The following is a 15,077-nucleotide window of genomic DNA, read 5'->3' as shown; positions in this document are numbered from 1 at the left end:
TTAGAGAAAGGAGAACTGTCAATACCTTGTTAATGAAACCCCAGAGGAAAAAATAAAAAGTGGGAAGTGACTATTTGAAATATTTGAAAGAAACATGATCCAGAATTTCCTAGTATGAAAGAGAGATATAAGATGAAAAAGATTCCCCTTCTAGAATGGTAGAATAAGTTCCCAGAAGACCAACCCTCCTGTAGATAACAACCATAAATGCTGGAGAGAATGCAAAAAAAAAAAAAAAGAAAAAGAAAAAATTTCCTGGTGGTTCTGGAAAGTGAACAAAGGCAGGTAAATTGTTTAGGAGAATTGAAGGGATTGGCAAAGGTTGAGTTTACCATCTTTGTGGCTTCTACTTGATACTGGATTGTGGTCATGGCATGATGATGGGTAGCTAAAGCAACACATGTCCTCTTTTTAGACTCATGAAGAAAGAAAATGGTGAAGTCAAAGCTACCAACACCTGAAAGGACAATCCTAAAAGGAAGAGAGTCAGAGATGCCTAAGTTTCTAGCTGGCACCTGTACCATACATACATGGGGACACATTCCAAACAACCCAGAGAAAGGAAGTGTGAGCTGATAAAAGAAATAAGCCACTTCCAAAGCAGATAAGACAGTTGCCATTTGAATCTAAGAAACTTAACTGTTTGTGAAAACAAAAGCCAAAACACTCTCTGGAGGAATATAACACAATCCAGAGTATCTGCAGCAACAGTGGTCAGCAAACGCTTTCTGTAAAGTGCCAAATAGTATATATTTTAGGCTTACAGGCTATGTGGTCTCTGTTGTAACTATTTATCAATGACATTGTAGTCTGAAGGTGGCCAAAGAGAACATGTGAACAAACAGGGGTGACTGTTCTAGTAAAACTCGATTTACAAAAACAGGCAGCCAGTCCCTACACCATAGTTTGTAAGAAATTAATATATTAATATATAATGTGTTTATGTATTAATACTTCAGAATAAAAACGTATGTGTATACAAATAATCATTCACAAAGTTCTGACTATCCTTACTCATAATTGCTAACATCCCAGATGCCTGCTAAGAGGTGAACTGATAAACAAAATAGTTTATGTACTAGTAGAATACAATATAGCAAGTCACTGATACTCATAAAAACATATAAATATGTCTGACTTCTGAATGCAGAGGAAAATTTGGTTTCTCCAGTGTAAGGTCGGAAAGGAGAAAAGGAGGAAAAACAGAGCATAAATATGAAAAACAGACACAAAATAAGTTGACAAGAAAAATTCTAAAAAAAAAAAAATTTAAATCAATGTAGAAACGTTAAACTAGCTGATGAAATACAAAATACTATTACATTGGTTTAAACGGAAAAATATAAAATCTAGCAATTGCTTTTCCCTAGTAAACGTATCTTTCCATCTATATCCATATCCATATTTATATTTCTATCTGGAGAGACTGAAGATAAAAGTATGACAAATAGTAATCTGGATAGTGCTTTTAATGCCAGACAAAATAGATTTTAAGGCACAAGTCTTAAAAATGCAAATAGTAATATAACTTGACCCTTATATACGGTAACAACTGATAGAATTACAGGGAGAAATAAATAAATCAATAGTTAGAGTTCGGTATTTTAACATATGCCTGCCACTAAAAAATCAAAACAAAATAAAGATATTTTGAATAATAATATTAATATGCTTCATCTAAAATCTAGTGACAGATAATGAACTTAAAGAACACACATTCTTTCAAGAACACAGAGAACAATTATTAAAATTTATCATACATCACATTAAATAGGAAACTTCAATAAATTTTAAAGAATTGGTATTATACAGACTACTTCATCTTAGTGTAGCACAATAAAAGTTGGTGCAAATAAAAATAATAAAAATAAAACCCCCTTCATTAATAAATTAAAAAACAAATCCAAAATGTCTCTGGTGCTGAAGAAATATGTAAGCTGAAAGAAAATGAATGTACTGTATAAGAATTTAATTTCAGCAGTATGAAGGATTTGTATAAGATGGGGGAAAAAACACGAAAAACAAAAGTAGTGCAACTTACTGGGGAAACTGGATGGGTTCAAACACTTCAAAATTAAAAAAGGACTCTGTATAAAATATTAACATACAATGACATACTGTTTATAAGTAATAATGAACTCTCACCTAGAATACAGGATATATAAAGAACTCCTCCAAAGCGACAAGAAAAGCAAAAAATTGAAAAATGGGCAAAATGTAAATAGGTAATTTACAAAGATAGAGATCTAAAAAATAAAAACTTGTGTCAATAAGAAGTCATGGAAAAAATGAGTCCTATGAGAAAAAAATAAAAAGCTAGATTATTCAGAGAAAAAAGGTAACATCAAACTCATGCATTCACAGACTGAGTAGGACTAAACCTCAGAAAAATAGGCTGAAGTTTTGATTAGATGGCAAGACGGGCAGATTCAATTCCTGGAAGCTTTAATCCACCATAACTTCATTAATCTTACAGAAAGGAGGGACTGTGAAAATCTGCACTTCACCAATCTTAACAACATGGTTTACCAATGATGCTGTCTTAGTTGCCCAAACAATTACTAGCCATCAGGGCTATTTCATGATAAGCCTTTTTAAGCTTGAATTTCTATTGCCCCTGGAATTTCACAATGTCAAATCACAGAGACACAATCTCCTAGAATTCTTCAATAAGGTACCTTATTTCAAGGCCAGCCTGTTCATTTAGATCAAATGAGAGGTTTCAGAAGTCCTAAGTACTTTGATTGCATCAAGTTGATACAAGAGAAATGTAAAAGTGGAACTTTCCATGTTACTTCTACTTTAAGTCACCATATGATTCAACTACACTACAGAGTTTTCTACACAATAAAATGTGCATGCAATTCACAGTGTAACTAGTTCAAAATCAAAGTCAGAACCTTAAGTGTCCCGAAGGTCTTCATTTTATTTTAATTTTTTAGCATATTTTCTTCTCACTCAAATAACGTAACTCTCCAGTGGCCACTTCTTATTGATTCTAGAGAGACATCCATACCTCTGTATTCTTAGCCAGGCTATGCAATTTCAGGCAGCTATTAAGATAACTCAGTGCAGTTGGAGCTGGCTCAGCCACAAGATGCCATATGTCCTAGAGGCACCACATGCTTAGAATTCAGGAACAGAGCCGTCCAAGAAGTTAGCATATTCATGCAGAAGAGTGAATAATTATGGCTGGAGGTCAAGATGTTTCACAAGCATCTCTACAGCTATGCCTTTAAACATTTTGCAGATGTAAGTTGCTATCCTAAGGGTAAATCTGTATCATTAATTTGATCAGCATGCATATAATGTTGGAGTCCCTAGTGCTTGTATATAACTATCTATTAGTAAGAATGGAAAAGCAACATCTAATTCAAATACTATGGACTGACTGCCACTGTGTCATGTCTAAGGTGGTACCAGAAACACACGCTGAAAATCCGCTATGAATCCTTACTCCATGCAGCTTGATACTTATTTATAACGGGGTGGAAATGGGATGATCATGAGGATGCCTGATTAACTCATGGATATGCTGTGAAACACAACCTTATAGGTTGCTGTTTGTGTAGCCATTGAATTAGTATTTTGTAAGGTTATCTTCGTATCCCCTTAACATATTACATATCTAAGAATCAACTATTTCTAGGGCTGAAAATTTAGAGTCATTATTCCATCATTCAGTTGATTCACTTATTAATTAACAAATATTTATTGAGCACTCATTTAGGTGCTAGAGAGACAGTGATAAAAAGGACTGACAGCTCCTTTCATGTCCTAGAGTTTGCCTTCTAGATTTGTTTTGTGTAAAGTCTAGGTGACAGATGGGTAGATGTGGTGACTTCATGTGCATCCACTGGAAGGTGCATGTGTGTGGCTTAATAAGCAGAACTATTTTTTTTAACATTTTTTTATTCAGTTATAGTCATTTTACAACGTTGTGTCAAATTCCAATGTAGAGCACAATTTTTCATTTATACACGAACATACATATATTCAGTGTCACATTTTTTTTCACTGTGAGCTACCACAAGATCTTGTATATATTTCCCTGTGCTATACAGTATAATCTTGTTTATCTATTCTGCGTATGCCTGTCAGTATCTACAAATTTTGAAATCCCAGTCTGTCCTTCCCACCCCCCCCCCACCCCCTTGGCAACCACAAGTTTATATTCTATGTCTATGAGTCTGTTTCTGTTTTTGTTTTTGTTTTTTTCAAGCAGAACTATTCAACCTTCTACACTGTTAATTTCTTCCCCTTCTATTTTTAAGTTCTACCTCCTGACGCTTATTATGTATTCAGGTATGCCATGAGAGCTTCAAGCAATAGTGTCCCAAACTGAGTGGGAAAAACATAGCAATTGCATATTCTCAGACTTCGTTTCACTCCCCTTTTCTTCAGCTTGTGAAACTGCTAATCATTTCCACTTGGAAAACTGTCTTCACTTAGTCTCCAGGACCCTACTTTCTCTTGGTTCTATTCCTACCGGTAGACTTCTTCAGAGTTTTAACTGTTGCTTTCTCCTTATCTTCCTAACCTCTAAGTATGATAGTGATCAAGTTCTCAGGCTTGGATTCTTCCCTTCTTTAACTCACTTTTTAGTGTTCTCATTTCGTATCATGTCTTCGGTGTCACCTACTTGTTGGGGACTTTCAGACAGATGCCTATCCTGGACCTACTTAGATCTCTACTTGGATGTCTAACGTGCATCTTAAAATTAAAACATGACCCTAACTCTATTGCAGGGCATCTGCTGTCTGTTTCCTGTTGCTATATTCTCCCCAAGACAAATGCATGGCTGGCTGTCTAACTGCCTTCAGATCTCTAAACAAATGCTACTTCCTATAGGAAGCCTTCCCAAATCACCCCATATAAAACAGCACCATTCGCACCCTCCCATTCCTTGTTGCATTCCCTGTTTTTCTTACCCAAGTTTATACTTCTCCAAAACACTTACCACCAACCGACCTACTATACATGCATTTACTTACTGTCTGTTTCCCCCAACTAAAATGTAAGCTCCATGAAGGCAGGGCTTTGTTTCCTGCTGTTATAAGTATATAGAACAGTGCCTCAAAGTAGATGGAACTCAATAAATACTTGTCAAATCAATAACTGAATTTTTAAATAATCTCTTCAAAGTCCCTATCAATCTACCTTCCCACCCATCCACCTGCCTACCTACCTACTCACGTAACTACTTTCCACGCTTTGCATGTTGCACTAATTTGGGATGGAAATGATGATTTTCTTGGGCAGTATCGGAATGCCACTTTGGATTTTGGGAATCATAGAAGCCCAAGCTCCTAGCCCTAGGAGACTCTGAAAGATGATGTAGTCCCACTTTCTTGCTCTACAGACTGTGACTCAGAAAGAAAGAGAGCTCTGACTACGGTTACACAACTAATAAGGGGCACAACCACTTCATGCCTTTCCAGCCGAACCTGGACTAGGAGGTGCTGCTTTTCCTGGGCTGCCCAAGGCATCCCAATCCTTTCTGGTATCATTTTTATACCGTCCTTGATAGAGATGACGCACCGAGAGAACTGGAGAAAACCTTAATAAAAATGTCACCTATATGCAATTTCAGGGGGAAAAAAGGAGAACATTTCTGGATACTTAAAACCTAAAACTTAATTCTATTTGCAAAATGTCTAGTTTAAAACAAGGCACATTCTGGGATACTGAGAAACAGATTGAACACTCCTTAATAAATAGTTATGCTTTCAGAGATAGAAAAAATCCATACAAGTAGGTTAGTGAGAAATGACCATATAAACAGAGCTAGTAGCCTGGAAAAATAAAACAATCAATAAAATAGTTCTTAACCCTGATGGTACCGGTGTTGTAACAGATAAAACAAATTCAGTCTAACACAGGCTCCCCTACAAAAGCCACAATGGAAAGAAGTGTGGAAGGGTCAGTAGGTACAGTGGTTACAATATACTCTGTTCTTCAGATTTCTATCTAACCCTTCCTCTTAGTAAGTGTAATAACTTAATTGTGTTATTTAACTTCTACAGGCCTCACTTTGTTGATATTTAAAATAGGAGTGAATAATAGCTACGGCATGTAATTGTTGTAAGAATCAAAATAGATCATAAATATAAATGATTTGCACACTGTGGCATCTATTTTAGAGTTCAAAATATTGTGGAATGGAACTAGTAAAATTTAATCAACTGCAATATATAATTAAAAATAATTTCTAAAAACTTTTAAAAATACTGTTTATGAAAAATGATCTAAAATCTATCAAAGTCATGTTTGTAGTTGATCAGTTGCTGAATTGCTCTACCATTTGGGGTACTTGGTAAAACATGAACACCTTCTATTGATCAACTTTATCAATTTTCTATACCACATGGACTGAAACCACCTCCTAGGCAGAAGTACAACAGTAATTACAGTCTACTCTGTTTTCTGAAACAATGCTAATTTCAGCATGCAGACATGTCTACCCACAAAACCAAACTTGAGTATCTCAAAACATTCATTTTACCATGAGGATTTAAGAAAGAAGACTGTCACTCAAGTTTTGACTATCTGAAGGCCTGGAGGTGAGAGCAGAGTGAACAAGAAGACTGGCAGATGAGATGAGAGAGGTATTAGGACAGATCACACAGAGCCAACCATGCTACTGTGGTAATGATCACACCTGAAGCCAAGTTCCAAGGACCCATGGGTCTGTCACATGTGAACCCTTGGATATCTAGAAACAATCACACACCTATAAGAGTTCCCTCTGAGGTCTACTTCTGCCAGATGACTACTACAGCCTACACCTCCTTTCACGTGTCACATTCAGTGCAGATCCAACTTCTTTATACGTTCACTCATTTGAATCTTACATCAAATATTTACTGAGTGCCAACCACGTGCTAGCTGCTGGACCAGATGCCAGAGAAACACTCTCTGCCCTTGTGGAGCTTACACACGAGGCTGGGCAATTAATAAGAGGAAAATAATCAATGAACAAGTGAACAACACTTTCAACAAGAACTACAAAACAGAGAGAGCATAAAGTATGTCATGATACCAGATAATCTTTTCCTTATAATGGATTTTATTTACGTTGCCAGTAATCCAAAACAGCGATATCTTCAGGAAAGCCCAACTCCTTTGAGGCAATCACAGAAAATTAGGTACAGTGAAACACAGCTAACAATTCAGTCTAAGATGCCTATCGGTTTATCCTGAAATACAAAGGGTGGGCGAGTATGGATGCTGGAAAAAGGTAGGAAAAAATGAGCAGCTAGGGGCTGAGCTGCAGGAGGAGAAGAGAAAAGAAAAAAGGAAGTGTAAGTATAGCTAAAATTCTTACATCAATTAAGGTCATTTTGCTCAGTTGTTCAGAGTTCAGAGTTTTCTAGAATGGGACAACTGGCCTCAGTAACTAGTGACAGTTTGAATACAATATACAGACACTGCTTTGTTCCCCACCAGCCATTTACCCTTTCCCTCTGGTTTAATTGTTAAGAAACGTACTCTCGAATTTTGATTCTTATAGAGTATATTTTCAACATTTTATTGCCAGGATTAAAAGATATAATCCTTTCTCCAAAATTACACATTTATATGTTTTTTTTTTTATTATTACATTTCACCCAGTTACCCATCAAGTAAAACAGTAAGAGATTTAAAATAAAAGCATTGAACTGGCATAATGCAAAGACTTCCCTGAATTCAGTGCCGTTTTCCAAGTAGAAATTCTTAGCTCATTCCTCCCTGACACCTATTTCTATCATTTTCAAAATGTCAGGGGAGAAATGCAGAAGCCTTTTCTTAGACAATCCTTCTTTCCAACAGAGCACCTGGGGTGCTCTGGAGCCACAAACTCTAACATGAAGTCATCTTCTTTGCCTCCAGTCAGTACTTCTAAATAATGAGTGTGAACATACATTCAGAAAATCCCACCTGGATTCAACTCTTACCTGCATCTCTTGACAAAAGGAAGCCAAAGGCCCAAAGAGAATCTGACACTGTTCGTCAGCCGTGTACGTCATCTCTGGCAACTTGGAGGGAACCATCACGGAATTGACACTCTGGGGGTTTGTCTGTAGCAAGCAGTTACTGGCCTTTGACCTGGCAACATGCAGATACGTGTAAAATTTTGGATTTAATGCAAAAAGCTGTTAGAATCAGTTAACACAGGAACAGGAAATATTCTGATACTACTAAAAATATGTTCTTACATATTCATAGCTACTATTGAATGCTTATAGCCATTATCCCATACAGGAGAATCATTTATTTATAATTATTAAAATAATCCCAATAACAATTAAAATTGGTCAAGTTACCAGAACATTTTAGTTTATAAAGGTCTTTCATATGGAGTAACTCAGCTAATCTACACTGACACTGTGCGATGGGTATTATTTTACACATTTATAAGATGAGGCAGCTCAGACTCAGAGAGTAACTTGCCCAAAAGTAATGTATAAAGGTGAGAAATCTACTATTTTCAGGGATTTTTAAAAGAATGTATGGAAAGCATTGTCAAGTGACTATTAATAGCATAAATATTTTTGTACTTGAGATGGTACTGCAACTTCCATTTACGAGGTAACATTTAATTTTATCATAGTTCTGATTCACAAGAAGGCAGCTAGACAAAAGCACACACGCATCAGGGCCGACTGAGGGGCTACTGCTGCAGTGAGACGGTGGGTTCAAAACACTGCACGCTCTGAGCACTGTTCTCTATACTGTCATGACGAAGCTCATGCCCAGACGAGACTGCACACATTTCTGCATGGTTATAGTGATGTGACAGGTAATATATTTTAGTAAATTTCAATACTCATTCAACATAAAAAATTAGCTTGCCAATTTAAATGGTCTGGAAAAATACATAAAGTTGGCCTGTGTAGTGAATTTAGCTAGCTGGGTGTTCCTAAATTTCTTACTTATTCTTTTGGATACTTTAAGCCTCCCTCTCTCAGTGACTGACTAGTACCTCACATATCACCTCCTGGTACTATTTCAGCTGCCCCTTCCATTACTGAAGGAATACAGAACAAGAGCTTTAAAATGAAAATTAGAACAGTAATATTCTTTTCCCAACCAGGCAGAAGCTAAGTGTTACCACCATTGAAGGTGCAAAAGAGGAGAATAAAGGACGATTATAATGGTGAAAAATATGTAATAATGAAAAAAGATTCAGAGTTTAGAACTACCACAGTGGAAAGGTGGAGTTTTTGTTAAAGAGGTTCTTTGAGATAACAACCCATGGGCTGAGCCATGAGCAATGAGAATATTTCCACTGTGAAATTTTAAAGAGGAAGCTGGAAGGTATAGCTCCGTGGTAGAGCACATGCCTAACATGCACGAGGTCCTGGGTTCAATCCCCAGTACCTCCACTAAACATATAAATAAACCTAATTACCTCCCCCATTAAAAAAAAAAGAGGCAATTAAATACTATGACAGATCTTTTTTTTAATCATTATATAATTTTCAACCTTACAAATCATCTTGCCAATCCTCTTATTTGAAAATGTGGGAACTAAGAAGCATGGGGGTGAAACAACATGCCCCAGTCCTCACTGTGAGTCAGCAGAGAGCCAGGATTGGAACCAAGCGCCTAGATTCCTCACCCGGCGCCCTTTCTGCTCCCCATCGCCTCCTTCCCAGGCTGGTAGAGGAAGCAGGCACACACATACACGTTGATGACATGACAATGGCAAGGGACCTCAGTACCTGAGAAATCTTTCCAAGTCTTCCTTGCTACATCGGGACCATGAAACATCACCAAGATTTTGTCCTTTAATCCATTCACCAGACATGATATGAAGACCATCAGCACATGACGGGTGGTCATTGTCGTGATTAATGCCCATGCTGGTTCAGAACATAATTAAAATTTAAAAATTATATCAGATAAATATTTTAACCTGTTGATATAAGTGCCATTAAATAACAGCTAAATATGTAAAATGATGGGAGAGAAATTAGTTTTAAAGGTCAAAATAAAATTAGATTTCAGATTGATTTTTAAAATTTTACGATCTAGAAAAAAATCAGTATTTTTATTTAGTAAAAAAGCATTTTCCCAATCAATCTAGTAAAGAACATGCTCAGTTCACATACATCCAAATGATCTACAGACACATTTTCCACATAGTGGTATGCGGGAAACACATAGAAATAGTGAGTTTTTCTTTAAACACACTAGATTTTTGCTCTGCCTGAAGATCCTTTATTCATTCTTCTATTAAATCTGAAACCACTTTAAACTATTATTTTCCCCATTTGCTTCATTAGACTGTCTTCTCATCATAAAACACAAAGTGTCCCTGGGAAACCTGCGTGCTTCTTTTTCTTTATCTTTTCTATGGAATCCTGAATCTATGGCTTTAAGTTGGAACTCTGTTCTCAAACTTTGACTTACCTTCAACTGAACTCACCAGAAGAACATTAAATTCACTAGGTCAAACCTCTCTGTACTCCTGTCTTCTCTTTCTCTCTTGTTCTCTTTTTTGTGTGCCTTTTCTAGCCATCCAGTTTGCCAAATCAAGGATCTTCAGGTCATCATTTACTCCTTCCTCTATCAAATTATCAACCACGGTATTTTATTTACTAATTGTTATGGGCAAGCCCTGCCAATCTACTTTCTAAATATTTCTTTCAACTCCCTTCAATTCCTTTTGTTACTATTAAAGAGGGTGATAAGAAATACTTGGTCTTGACAATTACTATGGTAGGCTGACTGGGTTCTGTGCCTCTCTTTGGCAACATTCTCCCTTCTCCTCCTAACCTGCTCCAGTGAGATCTATTTAAAACACAATTAGGCTGCCATTTCTCTGCTTTTCCATTACCTATATAGCAATTTCCAGGTCTTTAACATGGTACACAGTTTCTTAGTCTTCTTCCAAGCCATTTATTGCATTTCTTTTCAGCAACAGCAAATGATTTGCAGTTTCCCAAACATTATGTTGTTTCTTATTCCTTGCAATTTCAATGTGTCATTTTCTATGTGTCATATACCATAAAAAAGGGTTTATAAGCTTGAATGAAACAAGGCTATGAGGGAGCATCTATTATAATACCCTTTTTACTGATGAGAAGACATTTTCCCAAGGTCATACAGTAAGAAAGTGGAAAGTAGTGATGTTTGAACTGAAGAGACGGGCTCTAGAATCACCATTACACATTCGATGTCTATGAATTCTACTCCCTCCCCGCCATATCTAACAATGTCTGTCCCTGGATAAATTCTGCATAATATTTAAGGTTAGTGTAGATTACCTTCAGGAGGTTTCCTTCCACTAAATTCTACCTCACCTATGGGTACCATCTCTTTTTCCCACCACAGGATTCTGTAAACATCATTACTACAGTGTTTTCTACATCGTATCGTTCGTTTTTACTTTCGGTTATCTCTGCAGTTTCTTTAGGATTTAGGAGCTCTCTAAGATCCTAGCATATTGGAATCATACTCTACAAATGATATTTAAATGTTGAACCAAGTCAGCATGTAGAATCACTTCTATTTCAGTAAAAATTTCATACAATCTCCTGTGAATCCTCATAAGGAAGCCATTAAAGTAATTGTTTGTGAGAGAATGAAGACTGATGAAGCAGAAAGGGGAAAGTTTGGTTTTGTACATGTTAAGTCTGAGATGATGGCAAGAGAGTCCAATGCTCCCTTTTCTCATTGTGTAATGATCTAGATAATAACTGAAGTATTCTTTTGTAATAAAAAAATTGTGAATAACAAGAATATCTATATTATATTTTAAAACATTAATAAAAATTGTTTTAGAAGTTGCTGAAGGAAATCACAACTACCCACATTTCCTCATATAAAAATAAAAATTTTCAAGATTATTGAACTACATTTTCAGTTAAATAAATTAAAAATCTGAATCAAAATTGTTAAATGGAATATATTTTTGAAAGCAGAAAATGATATAGGTGGAATTAATTTATGAAGAAGAGTAATGAATTAAAAGTTCATTATGTTTGCTAACTTGAAGACTATGGAAATAATGGTTTAAATAAAACTAAAAATACATTCTTGAATATCATTTTTCACTTTTAGTATTAGAAAAATTCAGCTCTATGGTAAGCTGTATTTCTCTTTCCTAATCTAATTAATGTACTTACATAGGGTCTGTATCAATACATAGAATGATTGACAGAAAGAATAGAAAGAAAAATGTTTTTCTTACTTTAAAGATAAAGAGGAAAAGTAAGAGATGATATAGAGTAGCTAGGGGCCAGTTCACTTACTGAGGGGTAGAGTGAAAGACGTAGGAGTTAAGATTTGAAATGTGTATCTCCCCCTTATTCATGTGACCAGAGGCAATTTAAATAATAATAAAGAAATAAACATGCCTCAGTTTCTTCATTTGTTAAATACACTTTCCTGACTGGTTGTGAAAATTACATGAGGACAATGTAAAATGCCTGGCACAGTGCCTGGAAAATAGTAGGAACCTATAACTTTTTTCTCCCTAACTGGGGCAGTAAATCAGAGAAATTTTATCTTATCTCTCTAATTTGTCAAAAACAAAAAAAAAACAAAAACACAAAGAGATAACCATCCTTAAAGGCAATTTGCTGTGTCTGCTGACTCTAGTGAAAGCAGAAACTTATGGAAAGCCAAGTAAATGATAACGGCAAGAATTTACTTTGTTTGGATGTTAAATCAAAATACGAAATTGTACATAGGGCACAGTCCTCCAGACTGATAAAGATGCCTTCATGCACTAACAATATGGTTCTGATGCAGCCCGACTGCGTCACTGTCTCACCTCCACAAGGGGTTCTGCTGCAGCACACGTCGCTGGGCGACCCTGTTCCAGCAACAGCCACCTGCCCTGTGGAATGGACCCAACCCCTCCATTTGCGGACGTGCAGTTTTTCGAACCATACACAAATGCTATTAGTTTTGAAAGGCAACTGGTCTTTTTCAGAAATAATAAAACTTCTTTAAATAATGTATCCATTTGAGAGAAGGAGAGGGACTGCTTCCAAGATTTAGCAATTTGGACATTTTCCCAAAGCAGTGTAATGTGATTTTCCAAATTGGGAAGATTACAACTTCTTATCCAGATGATCATTTTCCTTTTGGGATCCTGATTCTCATGTAAGAAATTAGCTACAGCCATGGAGAGATCTGATGATTCAAATGTTGTTTATCAGTAGTTAAATTTTCCTAAAGCTATTTAACTTGTAACAGAAAGATTATCATTAAATTGGGATAGGGTGGTTTTTCTTTTTTAACCACACATCTGGAACTATCAAGAGACACTGCTTAGTCCTAATTTTACAGATTTGACATGAAACAATTAATTGTGAATCTTTATCTGTGCCAGTCACCACATTAATCATTTATAAAGATAATATCATTTAATCCTTACAATATCCCCATAACGTTTCTATTATCAGGACTTCTATTTTACAGATAAGGAAAGTGATGAGCTTAATGGTAGAGCCATGACTCAGACCCAGGCAAACAGAGAAAACTTGAAATCACAAAACTATAGATGAAAAGTCTCCATTTATGTCTAAGATTTATTTTCTGAATAATTTAAAATGCTTCCTCTCCATTAGCAAAAATGCACCTTCACAAATACAGTCCCATAACCAAGTCGCACACACTGTATGGAAAACATTCTCGAAGTAAAACATTAGCAACACCTCTCCTCATACTGTGCAATGGAGCTACAGTTTAATAATCTCAGTTTAAATTCATTTTGACAAAGAGCCTTGTGCAAATAAACTCTCCACTAACATTGTACATGGTTGTCAAGTCAACTGAGAAAATATTTTTATCTTATAAAACTTCTCAACTTGTTTAAAAGTTCCTGCCAGGAAGTTTTGTGATATCCTGCGGAAAGCTGGAGAAGCATTTGGATTTTGAAGATGGTCCCTTTTGATGTTTAAAGAGTTAGAGAACATTTATGAATTCGCTCACATTTTTTGGATAATTTGGAAAGGATCCGTTGGTAAACAGTCATATTTTAAAAGAGTAAACTTTTTGCGCTGACTGGATTAAATATTTTGTCATCATATCTTATTTCCCACTAAAAGCCATATAATATATAGAAAAGTTAATTTTAAAAAAGAAACAAATTCACAATGTCTAACTGGAAGTGGATTAGACTTCCATGAAATGACACTTAATTTCATACAATTCAGTGGCTGTATCTGATGTGATGAAACTTCACTGCTGTGTACTCGTGGAAAAAAGCCCAACATTAAGAAATAGGAGATATTTTCATTACTTTTTATATTTTAAATTATTTAAAGCATTTCACTCCGCACAAAACAAATATGTACTTTCACTGGCAATCGAAAGGCAACGGAAAGTAAGTCAGCAACAAGGTAAAAAATGAGAGGTTAAAAAGCAGAGATGCTAAAAGAGCTTCCTTTTGATTTTGCTGTGTTATATGACAGGTTTATCTAGCAATTCAACAAAGGCTTGTTAGACCAGACTAACTGCTGGGTACTGCACTGAGTAGGGTCATAAAAATAACAAAGGTTCAGGTTTTTACTCTCAAGGAGTTTATCATCTACTGGGGTTGGATGACTCAGTTGCTTGCCCTCAGGCAGCTAAAAGATGCCTGGATCCTGTTACTTCTGTGTTCCGTGAAGCTCTCCCATCCACCCACCTTTCTCCACCCCTTCATCCATCAACCTCAAGATAAGTGCTGGTTTCCTCCCTTCCGGATTGTTGTAACCTCTGTCTGACTGACCTCCTGCCCCTTAACTCTTTGCCTTATTATGCCGTGCTTTAATTAACTTTAATTCCTTATGAAAACGTTAATCCAAAAACTAGTTTCCTAGGTAAAATCTTTCAATTTTCCATGGCAAGCAATGACATTGAAAATGCAAATAATGAATCGTGAACATCAGAATCAGAAGGCTAGTTAAAATGCAGATTCCTGGGCTCAACCCCAACCAATTAAAAGAGAATATTTATACATAAGGCTTAAGAAGCAGCAGTTTAACACATTTTCTAGATGATTCTTACTCACTTAAAATTCTGAGAATCAGTGAGCTATAGGATAAGATCCAAACATTTTTATCCTGTTTTTCAGAGGATCAGCAGACTGATTT

The 15,077-nt window shown here is 36.0% G+C and overlaps 1 protein-coding gene and 1 non-coding gene across 4 annotated transcripts in view; one reads left to right on the top strand and one right to left on the bottom strand.

The window, feature by feature from the left end:
* Nucleotides 1-15,077, bottom strand: part of ADAMTS19 (ADAM metallopeptidase with thrombospondin type 1 motif 19) — a 241,151-nt gene that overhangs the window by 111,123 nt on the left and 114,951 nt on the right. For all 3 annotated transcript variants that reach the window (XR_004318692.1, XR_004318691.1, XM_032476644.1), the window contains exons 9-10: nucleotides 9,708-9,848; nucleotides 7,938-8,088 (exon numbers count right to left, since the gene is read on the bottom strand). Coding sequence is in view for 1 of the 3 variants with exons in the window: in XM_032476644.1 (XP_032332535.1) it covers nucleotides 7,938-8,088; nucleotides 9,708-9,848 (292 nt within the window). In the remaining 2 variants the exon portion in view is untranslated. The remainder of the gene's footprint in view (nucleotides 1-7,937; nucleotides 8,089-9,707; nucleotides 9,849-15,077) is intronic.
* Nucleotides 9,297-9,368, top strand: TRNAV-AAC. Its single transcript has one exon. It is a non-coding gene; the product is annotated as a tRNA-Val (tRNA).

This window comes from Camelus ferus, chromosome 3 (assembly GCF_009834535.1).
Source record: "Camelus ferus isolate YT-003-E chromosome 3, BCGSAC_Cfer_1.0, whole genome shotgun sequence".
Lineage (NCBI taxonomy): Eukaryota > Metazoa > Chordata > Mammalia > Artiodactyla > Camelidae > Camelus > Camelus ferus.
Note: the sequence above shows the minus strand (reverse complement) of the source record. Positions and strands in the feature narration are given on the sequence as shown.